The following is a 12,387-nucleotide window of genomic DNA, read 5'->3' as shown; positions in this document are numbered from 1 at the left end:
GGGCAGGCGGGAAAGCAGAGCCCCGCCCCACGAGGCATGCGGACAAGTGGGGGGCCAGGCCTGTGGCCTGAGAGGAGCCAGGCGGAGGAGGCTGATGCTGGCGGCAGCTTGGTGCCTTCTGGCCAAGCAGCTGCAGGCAGGGTGGGGACGGCCAGGTCCCCGAGGACAGCAGAGCAGCGGCTGGCAGGACGTCAGTCAGGACTTGGATGGAAGCATCCTATGCAGTAGTTCAGCGAGGAACGGAGGCCCAGCACTTGTCCTGTGTAGTTTAAGGGGTGCAGGGGATAGAACCCAGGGCCTCCACACTGAGCTGCACCCCAGCCCTTTTTTATTTTTGATGTTGAGTCAGGGTCTCACTAAGTCACTCAGTTGCCCAGGCTGGGCCTGAACTTGTGGTCCTCCTGCCTCAGCCTCCCGAGTGCCAGGACCATGGGCGTGCGCCACCGTGCCTGGCTCCAGGATGCCTTTGTGTGTGAGGTTTGTGGCTAGAAGCCAGGACAGCTGGTGTCCCTGCCTCTGCACCTCACTGCCCTGGGGTGGAGGAGGAGCTGGGTGGCCTTTGACCTCCCCGCCCCTTGGGTGCAGTGTCTGAGCCCAGAAGTCTCTTGGGGGATGGCGGGGACAAAGCCCTATCTGCTGTGCCTCCCCAGCCTCTGCCCTGAGCCGTAGGGCAGCAGCAAAGGGCTTTGTCTTTCTACCTAGCTGGAGGGAACACCTCTCTTTTCTTGTTGGTTTGGGGCCCCTGGGGAGGGAGCCCAGAGCCGCACATGTGCTCCGAAACTCAGCGAGCTGCTCCCCAACCCTTTTTACAATTTTTATTTTGAGACAGGGTCTCACTGTGTTGCCCAGGCTGGCCCTGAACTTGCGATCCTCCTGCCTCAGCCTCTGGAGTGTGGGTACGACCAGGGTGCAGGCTGCGGCCGGCAGTGCTCTGCATCGTGACGCGCCCGAGGCGGCGCATGTTGGTGGGCACTGTGGGGAGGTATGGGCAGGCACAGGCACAGTCGGGGGCCACTGGAGGTTTCCGGTGGAGTCCCGGCCCTTCCGCTCTCTCCTGTGTCTCGCCACGCAGTGGGAACCCCTGGATGGGCTCTTCAGAAAGCCACCCAGAGCCCTGAGCAGCCCCAGAGGGCAGAGGCCTCACTTTGCCTCCACCAGCCTCGGCTTCCCTGTCTTAGGGGCTCTGTGGGAATTGAGTGAGATGTACCTTTGCAGCCCTTGCTGTGGAGCCTGGCGCACGGCTGTTGCTGGATCAGTAATTCGTCCACGTAAAATAAGGACCCTGAGGCCCAGCACAGTGGCACACGCCTGTGATCCCAGCACTCTAGGAGGCTGAGGCAGGAGGGTCTCAAGTTGGAACCCAGCCTGGGCATCTTAGTGACTTATCGAGACCCTGCCTCAGTTCGAAGGCTCTGGGTTCAGTCCCCAGTACCGAGAAAAAAAAGAAGGTGGGCTTAAAGGAAACAGGAAAGCGGTTTATTCTGAGCTGCTAACCCTGTCTCATTCCAGCAGGGACGGGGGGTTGGGTCACAGGACCAGAGTCGCAGGTGAGCGCTTCCCAGGCTCTAAGGGCTCTCCACAAAGCCAAGCAACAAGGGTGCCCACCTCTGTGGGGCTCACACGTTATCCAAGCGCATTCTTAGGAGTGCCGGGACCACAGGCCTGCTGACATTCCGCGCATGGCCCAGTGCTCACAGTGTTCGGCCCCATACAACACGGCCAGGTCGGCACCATGGGCTCTTTCCGATCAATGCAGCTTCTTGGAGAACTTCCGTCCACAAACTGCTGTTCTCTTCTCCCCAACCCCCCGCCATGTCCAGGTACCTCCTCTGCCCCCAACAGCCCTCTGCGCCAGCCATCACAGGACTCTGGGGAGTAACCGACTATTTTCACGAAGGCCACAAGGAGTGGCGGGTGGCCTTGTGTCTCCTGGGCCAGCACGGTGCTGGGAGGTGGCAGGTGTGTCCCAAATCACAGCAGGGGTAAGGAAAGCAATCAGTGACCACTATGCTGGGAGACACTGGGTGAGGACGGGAGGGTCCTGGGGACAGTGTGGCCCTGGCCAGGGGCCCCTTGGGAGGCTGTGTTTGGCCCCATTCAGTGCTGTTCCCTCATGCCGAGCATGGTGGCGCACACCTGTGATCCCAGCACTTAGGAGGCTGAGGCAGGAGGATCTCTGAGAGTTCAAAGTCAGCCCAGGTTACTTAGTAAGACCCTGTGTCAAAAGAAAAGAAAAAAATATGTTTTCCTCGGTGCAGACGGGAGCTTCCAACCTCACTCAGAGATGTAGGTCCCAGAGCCCAGGGTCTCTAACACCCTCCATGGCTCCCCTTGGACCCCAGAAGAAAACAGGGCCCCCCCAGTGGGCACAGGAACCCCATCCCTCCTTTCTGTTAACCCCAGCCAGTCTCACTTTTCCCCATGCCCTCTTCTCCCAGGAAGAGCCACCCCCAGCTCTGCAACTAAATGTGGAGAACTCCTACCTATGCTTCAAAACCCCAGGGTTGGAAGGAGATACCAAGGTCATCCTGGAAACTCCAGTGTGAGGAGTCTGGCTAACGTGAAGGGGGCAAATGAGTCCCTGCCCTCTCTTCCTCTGACCTTCAGGCTCTTTCCTCTGGCACTGGTGACCCCAGGCATTTATGAGATGGGTCTGAGACCTGCCTAGACATGTTCAGGGACAGGGTGGGGAGAGAGAGAAAGAGAGACAGGAGAGGCAGCCTCCAGTCTTCCTGGTGTTTTCCCTTCTGCACGCTCTGGTTTAGACAGGAGGCCTGTTTCCCCACAGGAGACAGAGCCGACCCCAGGGGCCTGCACGGCTCAGTCCCGCGGGCCTGGCATCCAGCAGGCCCCTCCTAACAGCGCTGTTGCAGCCCCACAGAGCGATGCAGGGCAGTCACGAGATGCGGGGGCGGGGAGGCCGCTCGGCTTCCGGTCAGGAGGGCCTCAGCTGACCAGCTTCCTGCCGGGCTCGGGTGGCCTTGGGGGTCCCCGCGGCCAGGAAGCCAGACAGCCGGTCCCAGGGGCTGAGCTCACCACTTCCGGCCCCGCAGCCCCCGGGCTGAGTCACGGAGGCCGCCACCGCCCATGTCCAGCTCCGGGCTCAGGCCCTGGCCAGAAAGGGAAGAGCCCGCGCAGGCCAGGCTGCTCCTTCTCCTACCTAACGGCCCTCCCGGGAAGGTGAAGCCTGGCTCGGCGGGCCACATGCCTGTCATCGCTGCACTCTGGGAGGCTGAACCAGGAGGATCACGAGTTCACACAGCCTGGGCAGTTTAGCGACTTGGCAACCAGGAACACGGGGCCTCCTGCTCCGCACGGAGCTGGGTCCCCGAGCTGCAGTGGGGGTCACGATGCGTGGGCCCAGTGATCAGAGGACACCGAGGGTACACCGGCAGGGTGGGCGGGGACTGTGCATTTTCCATGGGGCACCAGGAGGCTCCACAGGACGTCAGGGGCACATGTGCAGCTGCAGAGAAGCCTGGGGGCCGGTGTGGGTGACCCTGTGCTGGGGACATGCTGTCCCTCCATGTGGCACAAGCCAGCCATTGAGCAGGGGGCTGGGCCCTGCAGACAACAGGGCTCCCGAGGCCCCGGGCTCCTTCAGCCCCATAGAAGCACGTGGGTAAATAAGTACAGAGCCAGGTGTCATTTTCTGCACACCTGTCGTCCCAGCGCTCCGGAGGCTGAGGCAGGAGGATCACTGTGAGTTCAAGGCCAGCCTCAACTATGTTGTGAGACCTTGTCTCAAACAAACCAAAAGTACAGAAAGCCCAGCCTAAGTCACTGCAGGATAGAAACCAGCCTGAGACCCCACCTCACCCCGAGGCAGGCCTCCAGAGTCAAGAGTCAGTCAGTCCTGAGTACCAGAACTGGGTTGGGAAGCAGGCCCACCACAACAAAGAGCAGTGGGAACATTTTGTGCAGTTGAGCGAGGGAGGGCCCTGTAGTCTGGGCATTTCACTCTGGATGTGAAGCTGAGGAAACCTGAGTGAGTCTCTTCATGGGGAGCCAGAGCCCAGAGACATATTAGCATGTGGTCACACCAGGGAGTACTATACAGCCGTGGAAAAGACAGGGGGTGGATCTGCAGGCAAAAAGAAGTAGATTGCAAGAGAGCTGCTGTTTGCATTTTTGTGTGCTGGCAGTCAAACTCAGGGCCTCACACTTGCTAGGCAGGCGCTGCGCCACTAAACTACACCCCTAGGCCGCGTTTGCATTTTTAAATTTGCATTTCTTTTCCAACAGGCATGTGGCACTACATCTGGCGGGGTTTTTTTGTTTGTTTTTTGTTTGAGGCTGAGTCTTTCTAAATTTCCCAGGCTGGCCTTGAACTTGTGATCCTTCTACTTCAGCCTCCTGAGTAGCTGCAATTACAGGTGTGCACCGCCACACCTGACTCATTCACTTTTCTTTCTAACTTTAGCTGTGTGTCACCTCTCTTTTTCCTTTGCCATGAGAGCTATGGGCTGATCAAGTTTGTTATCTTGGCAAAGAAGCAATTCCAGGTTCCAGTGAAGGCCGCTCATTTTCCCAGCCCCCTGTTTAATCTCGGCTCTAATCTTGTTATTGCCTCCTTCTGCGGGCTCTAAATATAGTCCCCCCTGCTTTTTCTGTTCCCGTGAGGTGTAAGGTTAAGTTTCAGAGGCGTAGACAGCTGCAATTTTGCCTGGGCTCAGCCATGCCCACCTCCTGAGAGCCTGGTATGCTGCATCACTGGTCTCGTGTTTTCCAGTTTTCCATATAATTTCTCCTTTTTTCTCTCAGTTTTTTTGAGACAAGGTCACCCTATGTAGCCCAAGCCAGCCTCAAGCTCGCTGCAGTCCTCCTGCCTCAGCCTCTGGGTGCCAGGATGCCAGGTGTGTGGCCCCACGCCTGTGATGAGGGTTCCCTGCACACCTGACCCGTGGAACTGGGGACGGCCACAGTGGCTGCTCCGTGGCTCCTCGGTCTTCCTTTCCCTGAAGACGCATGTGTATTTCTGAATCCCCAGACTCCCCCTGGTGCTGCAATTGAACCAGGGCCCTCACACTGAGCTATGTTCCTAGCCCCCTTTTTTTTTTTTTTTTGTACCTGGGATCGAACTCAGGACCTTGAGCTTATGAGGCAGGCGGTGGAACCACTGAGCTAAATCTAGGGGGCTAAAGGCCCCCTAGCCTTTTTTACTGTTTATTTTGAAATAGGGTCTCCCTGAAGTTGCCCGAGACCCTCCTGTCTCAGCCTCCCACAGTGCTGGAGGTTTTCCTCAGGCTTTCCTCATTCACTCTTGCCTTCTTTTAAGAAGATTATTTCTCGGATTTTTGTTTGTTTGTTTGTTTTGGTACCGGGGATGGAACTCAGGTCCTTGGGCTTGCGAAGCAGGCGTCGGAACCACTGAGCTAAATCCCTAGCCCCTATTTCTTGGATTTTTGTGACAGGGTCTCACCATGTAGCTAAGGCTGGCCTTGAACTGACTATACAGCCCAGGCTGACCTTGAATTCATGGCAACCCTCCTGCCTCAGTCTCCTGGGTGCTGGGGTCACAGGCCTGTGCCACCATGCCCAGCCACTGCAGTGTTTTCAAACATTGCCTGTCTGTTACACTGTGAATCTTTTTTTTTTTTTTGGTACCAGGCATCGAACTCGGGTCCTTGCGCTTGCGTAGCAGGTAGCGAAACCACTGAGCTAAATCCCCGGCCCCTACACTGTGAATCTTAAATGTTCCCAAAGGCTCCCAGGTCGAAGCCTGGTCTCCAGCGTGGGGCTCTAGGAGGAGTGAGACTCACAGGGGGGCGGGGTCTAAAACGGAAGTGATGTCATGGGGCGTGGCCTTAAAAGGACCTGTGGGAACCCACCTCCATGCCCCTGAGCTGAAATCAGCCTTTCCCCAGATCCCTTGATTAGATAGGTATTTCCCGGTGGTCACCCTAGAAGTGTTAGAACCTACTTAAGCAAAACTGTTGGCTGTGCCCAGTTTGCACGCCGGTCAGTGTAGCTCTTGGGAGGCTGAGGCAGGAGAACTTCCATGAATTTGAGGTCAGCCTGGGCCACTCAGTGAGACACTGTCTCAAAAAACGAAACTGAAAACAAAGTGGCTCTTTTTGAGCTGGGCGCCTCTCGAGTGGCTGGTATCTCATGGTCCTTACCCGTGCGTCTACCTGACACATCTTCCTACTGCGGAAGAAGAGCGGCAGGAAAAGCTGCTGCTGTGGCCCGGGCTGCACGCCAGAGTGAGCAGGGTGACCTTATGATTCAGCAGTTTCCTCCCCCAGCCCGTGCCTGAGGGAACCGAAACAGGTGGCTCTCATCAAATCTCCGCCCCCTAACCACCCAGGTGCGGCCAGGAAGGGGCCCTGCAGAGGCCGAGGCAGGCGGGTCTGTGGGCACCTAGGGTGAACAGGCTGCCAGGCGGGGTCGGGACGCGGGCAGAGTGCCGAGCCACCCGAGGGTGGGCTGAGCGCCCCGAATTGCCCTTTTGTAAGGGGGAAATGGTGCTTTTCACACAATAAAACCAAGTAAATAAATAAACGCGTAAACTGGCGTTGCTTTTTTTTTGGTCATTTTTTTTATTTTTTGGTACCGGGGATTGAACTCTGGTCCTTGCACTTGCGCAGCAGGCGGCGAAACCACTGAGCTAAATCCCCCGCCCTAAACTGGCGTTGCTTAAGGAGCAGTCCCTGGCGGGGCGCAGTCCTGTGGGGAGCAGGAGCCCTGCGCACCCAGCCCTGCCTGCTCCTTTTGGGCTCTTCCCCTGGGCGTGCAGAGTGGAAGAACCGCAGGCCTCGGAACCGGGCACTGAGGGCGCAAGCCAGGACCGGTGGGGTCGGGATTTGAACCCAGGTCCTGTCCGAGCCATGGCTCCCCCATGGCACACAGGGAGCTCACACTGTGCCTGTACAAGGCCAGTGGGGTCCACCTGCGCCCTGGCTCCTGGCCATGTGACCCAGCCACGACCCGTCCCTGCCTCGGTTTCCCTCTGTGGTGTGCAGGTAATGAGTCCACCGCAGCAGCTGCAGGAAGACTGTATCCCAAGGACCTCTGGCCCGTGCTCCTGAAAATGTTCCCTGTGGCCTGGCTCTCATGCCTGTCAGCCCAGCTCCTCAGGAGGCTAAGGCAGGAGGATCACAAGTTTTGAGCCCAATCTGGGCTACCTTGTCTCAAAAAATAAAAAGGGCTGAGGATGGAGGTTCCATGTGAGGTCCCAGGTTCAATCCCAGCTCAAGGCCAATACCGGAAAACAACAAAAAAGCCTCTGGCTGCTCTCAGGTCTCCTGCCAGGGCCATGTTTGCTGAGCTGAGGCTGCGGGAACTGGAAAGCCAGTCCCTCTCTCCTGGCCGGGGGCCCGGGGACCTGGGGAGCAGCTGGGTGCAGGTGGCCCTTGAGGTCACCTCTGCCCTACTGCAGCCCTGGGGACCGCGGTGGCTGCTGAGGTCACCCCTGGCTGCCCGCCCGCAGCTCACCCACTCCCGCTGCCCGCCCCGGGAGCCATGAGCTCATCGGCTGCAGATGTGCCATTCCAGGGTTTGGTGAAGTGGAAACCTTGCGTGCGTCCCTGCACCAGGAGACCCGTGGGGGTGGGCTCCCTGGTCACCTCAGGGAAATTCCATGAATAAAGTTAACCACCCTTAAAGGGACAGATGCCCATCCAGGCCGCCGGCCCCACTGTGAGCACAGCTGGTGGACTACTATAAAGCAATGAAAAAGAAGGGAGCAGCTGGGCACTATGCCACACACCTGTGATCCCAGCTATTGGGGAGGCTGAGGCAGGAGGATCTTGGGTTCGAGTCCAACCTGGGCCACTTAGTGACTTAGCAGGACACTGTCCCAAAATTAGAAATAAAAAAGGCTGGGGATGTAACAGTGCAAAGGGCCTGGGTTTGGTCCCTATTACTGAAAAAAAAAAAAAAAAAAGAAGCAGAAGGTGGATGGCGTGTGACCTCATTGATAGGAAGCATCCAGCCCAGCCAAACCCAGAGGCAGGAGGCAAATTAGGGGCTTCCAGGGTTCCAGGGGTCACGGGACAGAATCCTCCGTGGGGCACGGAACTGTCCTGGAACACACGGAAGTGTGGCCCTGCCCCCTCGCCGTGTGGCTGCCACGGAATTCGGGTCACGGTGGCGACCACTGCGCCTGCCCCATGGGGCCCCCGGTGGGGACTGTGAGGAAGAGCCTCTCAGTGGCCTCCCAGGCCCAAGGAGGTGATGGGGATGCTGTCGGGGAGACCCCGCCCCTGTGCACCCCGAGACCCCCTGAGCCCTGCCGGGGCCTGGTCCCTCCCTCCCGGGAAGGCTGTGCTTCACGTGGCCACGTGAGCGGTGCATTTATCGAGCACCTACTGCACACCCGATGGCACGCAGGTCTGCTGCCGAAGCCCTTGGGACAGACGCTGGGCTGACCGGGGTGGAGGTGGCCAGGGCTGGTGCTGGGGAAGGGACCCCACCAGTCTCCTGGTGAGGGTTCGGTCGCGCGTGGGGCCCCTTCCTCTCCGTGTCTTTTGTTTCTCTCCTTCTTCAGTCTGTTTCTCTTGCTGGGGTCTGGGGACTGAACCTGGGGCACTGTGCCACTGAGCCACCTCCCAGCCCTCTGAAAATCAGTGTCTGGAACCAGGGGCTTGGCTAAGTTGCCCAGGCTGGCCTGGACTTGGCTATGCTCCTGCCTCAGCCTCCGGAGTAGCCGAGATCACAGGTGTGCTCCACTTTCTGCAGGACCACAGAGGGGACCCGGCCTGGGGCAGGCGCGCCCAAAACGGTCCCGGCGCCACTCTGGAGAGGATTCCGCGGCGGCCCCCAGGGGGCGCCCTTCCCCACGCCGTCGCAGCCCTTCCAACCGCAGGGCCCTGCGGGGGGTCTCAGGACCTGAGAGTCGCAGAAAGGTTACCAGGGAGGCTGAGGCAGGAGGGTCTCGGGTTCGAGGCCAGAGCAACTTAGAGACCCCGAACCTGGGACCCCAGAAAGCAGACTAAGCGGTTGACATTTGTCACCCTCTGTGTCCTTGCGGGCGAGGAGAGGGCCCAGTCACCTGCTCCACACCAGGGCCTTTGCTCTGTGGCACCGGGAGGGTGAGGCACCTGCCCAGGGCACACAGAGAGCCCGCGCTGGGATTTGAACCTGGGTCCATGTTGGCACCGGAGAGCAGGTCTCCCTGCTGCAATGGGGCACATGTGTAGGTCTCCGCAGCAGGGTCACCCTGTACCCCTCTGCGGAAGCCAAGTGCTTTCCATCCAAGGCTTGGGGAGAAAGAGGCAAGCAGACACTGCTAGTGCTGGGAGGTGAGCTCCAGGCCTGAGGGAGAGATGGGGAGTGATATCCCTTGCTCAGCCTGCAAGGGCAATGTCACAGGTTTCTGAAGAAGAGGCTTTCTGAGTAGGGTTTTGAAGCATGAGTAGGAGTTCCTAGTCACTGCAATGCCCAGTGGACCACTAAAGGCCTGTCCTGCCTTTTACCCCTCATCTAACCGGTTCTGTAGAGGAAGCCTCAGCCCCTCTTTTCCTGGGCAGGTCAGGGCTTGCCCAAACTTGCCCCTTCCGGTTCTTTCTTGTCCTTTTTTTCCCGCATTCTGTGCTTTTTCAACATCTCAGTCTTTGGTCCCTGCCAGAGAGGAGCGGCCAGTCCGGGGGCAGGGGCCACCTGTCCCGCGCTCCTCGGAGACAAAGCCACGCTCCCAGCGGACGCCGGCGGGGGGGTCTCCGGTGTCCGGTACCCCCCTCTCGTCAAGCCCCGGGTCCCGCCCCCTGGCCCCGTGGTCACCAGAGTCTGCGGGGCGGGGCGGGCGAAGTCCGGGTCCATAAAGGCGCGGCCGGCAAGCGGCGGCCACAAACATGCTGGGCCCGGGGCTCACAGTGCTGCTGCTCGCGGCGATGTCCCAGCCGCCGCCTGGGGGCGCCCTGCCCCAGGCCAAGAAGCTTCCCGCGGACCCAGATCCGGATCCGGACCCTGGGGTCCACACGTCCCAGGAGCTGCGGAGACGCTTCGAGGACCTGCTGGCCCGGCTGCGCGCGAACCGGAGCGCAGAAGCCTTGAACGCCGAGCTCAGCCCCGCGCCTGCGGTCCACACGCTCGCCCCTGAACGTGAGTGCCGCCCCGGGTCCCCATCACTTCCCCGGGGCTCCTCTTCTAACCCTCCCGGAGCCTCAGTTTCCCCACAGGGCAGAGGACAGAAGCGCCCTGCTCCTCTCCTGGACCTCCCGGAGCAGCAGGGATTTTGTGTGCGAGGACCCGGTTGGGACCACGTAGCTGCTGCAAAGGGTCTTGCGGCGCGGATGGGGAGGCCGGGCCGAGATGCCGGCTCCCCCCGAGGGTGCACAGCGCCCGGGACCTCGGGAAGCCGGAGTGAGCTCAGGGACCCTGGCGGCGGACCGAGGAGGGCGCAGAGGGCGGGGCCTGGGGCGGGTTCCCAGGCTGATGCAACCGCGCATCAAGACCCGAGGCGCCGCAGGTGCTTCGCGGGCGCGGGCGGCGCCTCTGCAGGGCCCTGGGGCCCGAACTTTTCTTTTCTTGAAAACTTTGAGTGCAGAGTTGAGGCCCGGGCTGCGGCTGCACCCCCGGCCTGCACAGGGGAGCGCGCATGCCGCCCGGGTTACTCCGGAGGCTGAGTCAGGAGGCTCGCTTGGACCCAGGAGTTCTAGGCCAGCCAGGGCGACATAGCACAAACTGGTCTCAAACAAAACAAAGCCAAAAAGAAAAAAACAATTTTTTTTTCAATTTCCAGAGGAAGCAGAGCCGGGGTCTGAGTCCCACACCCTAAATACTGGGCACACATGCACTCCTTCACGTGTTCATCACGCACCTACTGGGCCAAGGAGGCCACGTGTGAGATGACACGGTGGCCCCTGTGCCCGCAGGGGGGCCCGGGAGGGCGCTCTGGGCGGACGAAAGGGGCCGTGCAAAGGTCCTGGGGTGCGATGGGGCTTAGCCTGCGGGTGGCAGCGGCACAGCGGCCTCGGTGACCCTCGTCCCCGTCTCTCCCACAGTGCAGCCCAGGCCCGACGGTAGCCTGCACCTGCGCATCCCCAGGGCGTCGCTGCCTCCGGGCGTCCCTGGCGCCTACCGCGTGCACCGCGCCCTGCTCCGACTGTCCTCGGCGGCACCCGAGCCCTGGGACGTGACGCAGCCCTTGCTGCGCCAGCTGCGCCGTGGACCCCGGGGACCCACACTGCTCCTGCGCCTGTCGCCGCCGTCCGACCTGTGGCTGGCGCCGCTCCCCGCGCCGCCCCAGCTGGAGCTGCACCTGCGGACTCGCGCCGCCAGAGGGCGCCGCAACGCGCGCATGCGCACCAAGGACGACTGCCCTCTGGGGCCCGGGCGCTGCTGCCGCCTGCACACGGTGCGCGCGTCACTGCAAGACCTGGGCTGGACCGACTGGGTGCTGTCACCGCGCGAGCTGCACGTGGGCATGTGCGTGGGAGAGTGCCCCAGCCTGTATCGCTCTGCCAACACGCACGCGCAGGTCAAAGCGCGTCTGCACGGCCTGAGGCCGGACTTGGTGCCCGCGCCCTGCTGCGTGCCCTCCACCTACGACCTGGTCGTCCTCATGCAGAAGACGGAGAGTGGCATCACGCTGCACACCTACGACGACCTTGTCGCCAAAAGCTGCCACTGCGCATGAGCAGGTGCCCACTGTCCAAGAGCGACAGCTCGCCCGCGTCTGTGGGCGTGCCCTCCGTCGTCCCCGCCCACTGAGGGCGGGGCCGAGTTCTCGGCTCCTCCTCTTCACTCCTCATCCCACCATGACAACTATTTATAAGTCCGTTTTGGGTTTGTTTGTTTGTTTTAGTCCGTATTTATTGTTAATTTATTGGGGTTACCTGCCTGGGGACTGATTCCATGGCAAATGTATTTATTTAAAACTCTAGTAATAAAAGTGACGTGCAAAGGGCTCCCGTGGAGTCCAGGATGAGTGACTCCAGATTCCTCTGAGTTTGGGGGGCACCGGCCGGGTCCGGTGTGGTCAGCACCGTGGGCTCGGCTGTGCCCACTTTCGAGCCACCTTTCCAAACGCCAGGCGACGCCTTCCGCGTCCGCGAAGGGCAGGGGAAATTGGTGTGACGGCCATCCCCACGCAGTGCTCCTCGGCCGGGTAAGCGGCCGGGTAATCGCCAATGTCGCCGGTTCTGGGCCCCCGGACTTCCAGAAGAGCTGGCCGGAGTGGGGCGGAGGGGGGCGGAGGACCTGCTTGGGCAGGGAAATGTCCCCGGAATGCCACTCCCAGAGGCCAACCTGAATGCCCCAGTGTGCCCCAATGTGTTCAGGGGCCCTGAGTCGGGGCCACCAGACAGGGGCACCCCGCTGTGATTCTGGACATGCGGGGGGGGGGGACCCCAAGAGGGCGCGCCGTTGTGTAAGGCTTGTGCGGGGAGGCCAGCTGCTCAGTCCTTGTGGAAGGGCACAGGTGACCTAGGGTTGCCGGTGATG

General features: G+C 60.6%; 1 protein-coding gene across 1 annotated transcript; it reads left to right on the top strand.

The window, feature by feature from the left end:
• Positions 1-9,802: 9,802 nt before the first annotated feature.
• Positions 9,803-11,869, top strand: Gdf15 (growth differentiation factor 15). Its single transcript, XM_004873348.3, has 2 exons — positions 9,803-10,044; positions 10,947-11,869. The coding sequence occupies exons 1-2, from the start codon at positions 9,834-9,836 to the stop codon at positions 11,579-11,581; spliced, it is 846 nt and encodes a 281-aa protein (XP_004873405.3). The 5' UTR covers positions 9,803-9,833; the 3' UTR covers positions 11,582-11,869.
• The last annotated feature ends 518 nt before the right edge of the window (positions 11,870-12,387 follow it).

The sequence above is a fragment of the Heterocephalus glaber genome, unplaced genomic scaffold (assembly GCF_053883595.1).
Source record: "Heterocephalus glaber isolate CG9 unplaced genomic scaffold, H.glaber_assembly_v1.0 deba00001761, whole genome shotgun sequence".
Classification (NCBI taxonomy): Eukaryota; Metazoa; Chordata; class Mammalia; order Rodentia; family Bathyergidae; genus Heterocephalus; species Heterocephalus glaber.
The sequence above is the reverse complement of the archived record's forward strand: the minus strand, read 5'-3'. Positions and strand labels throughout refer to the sequence as shown.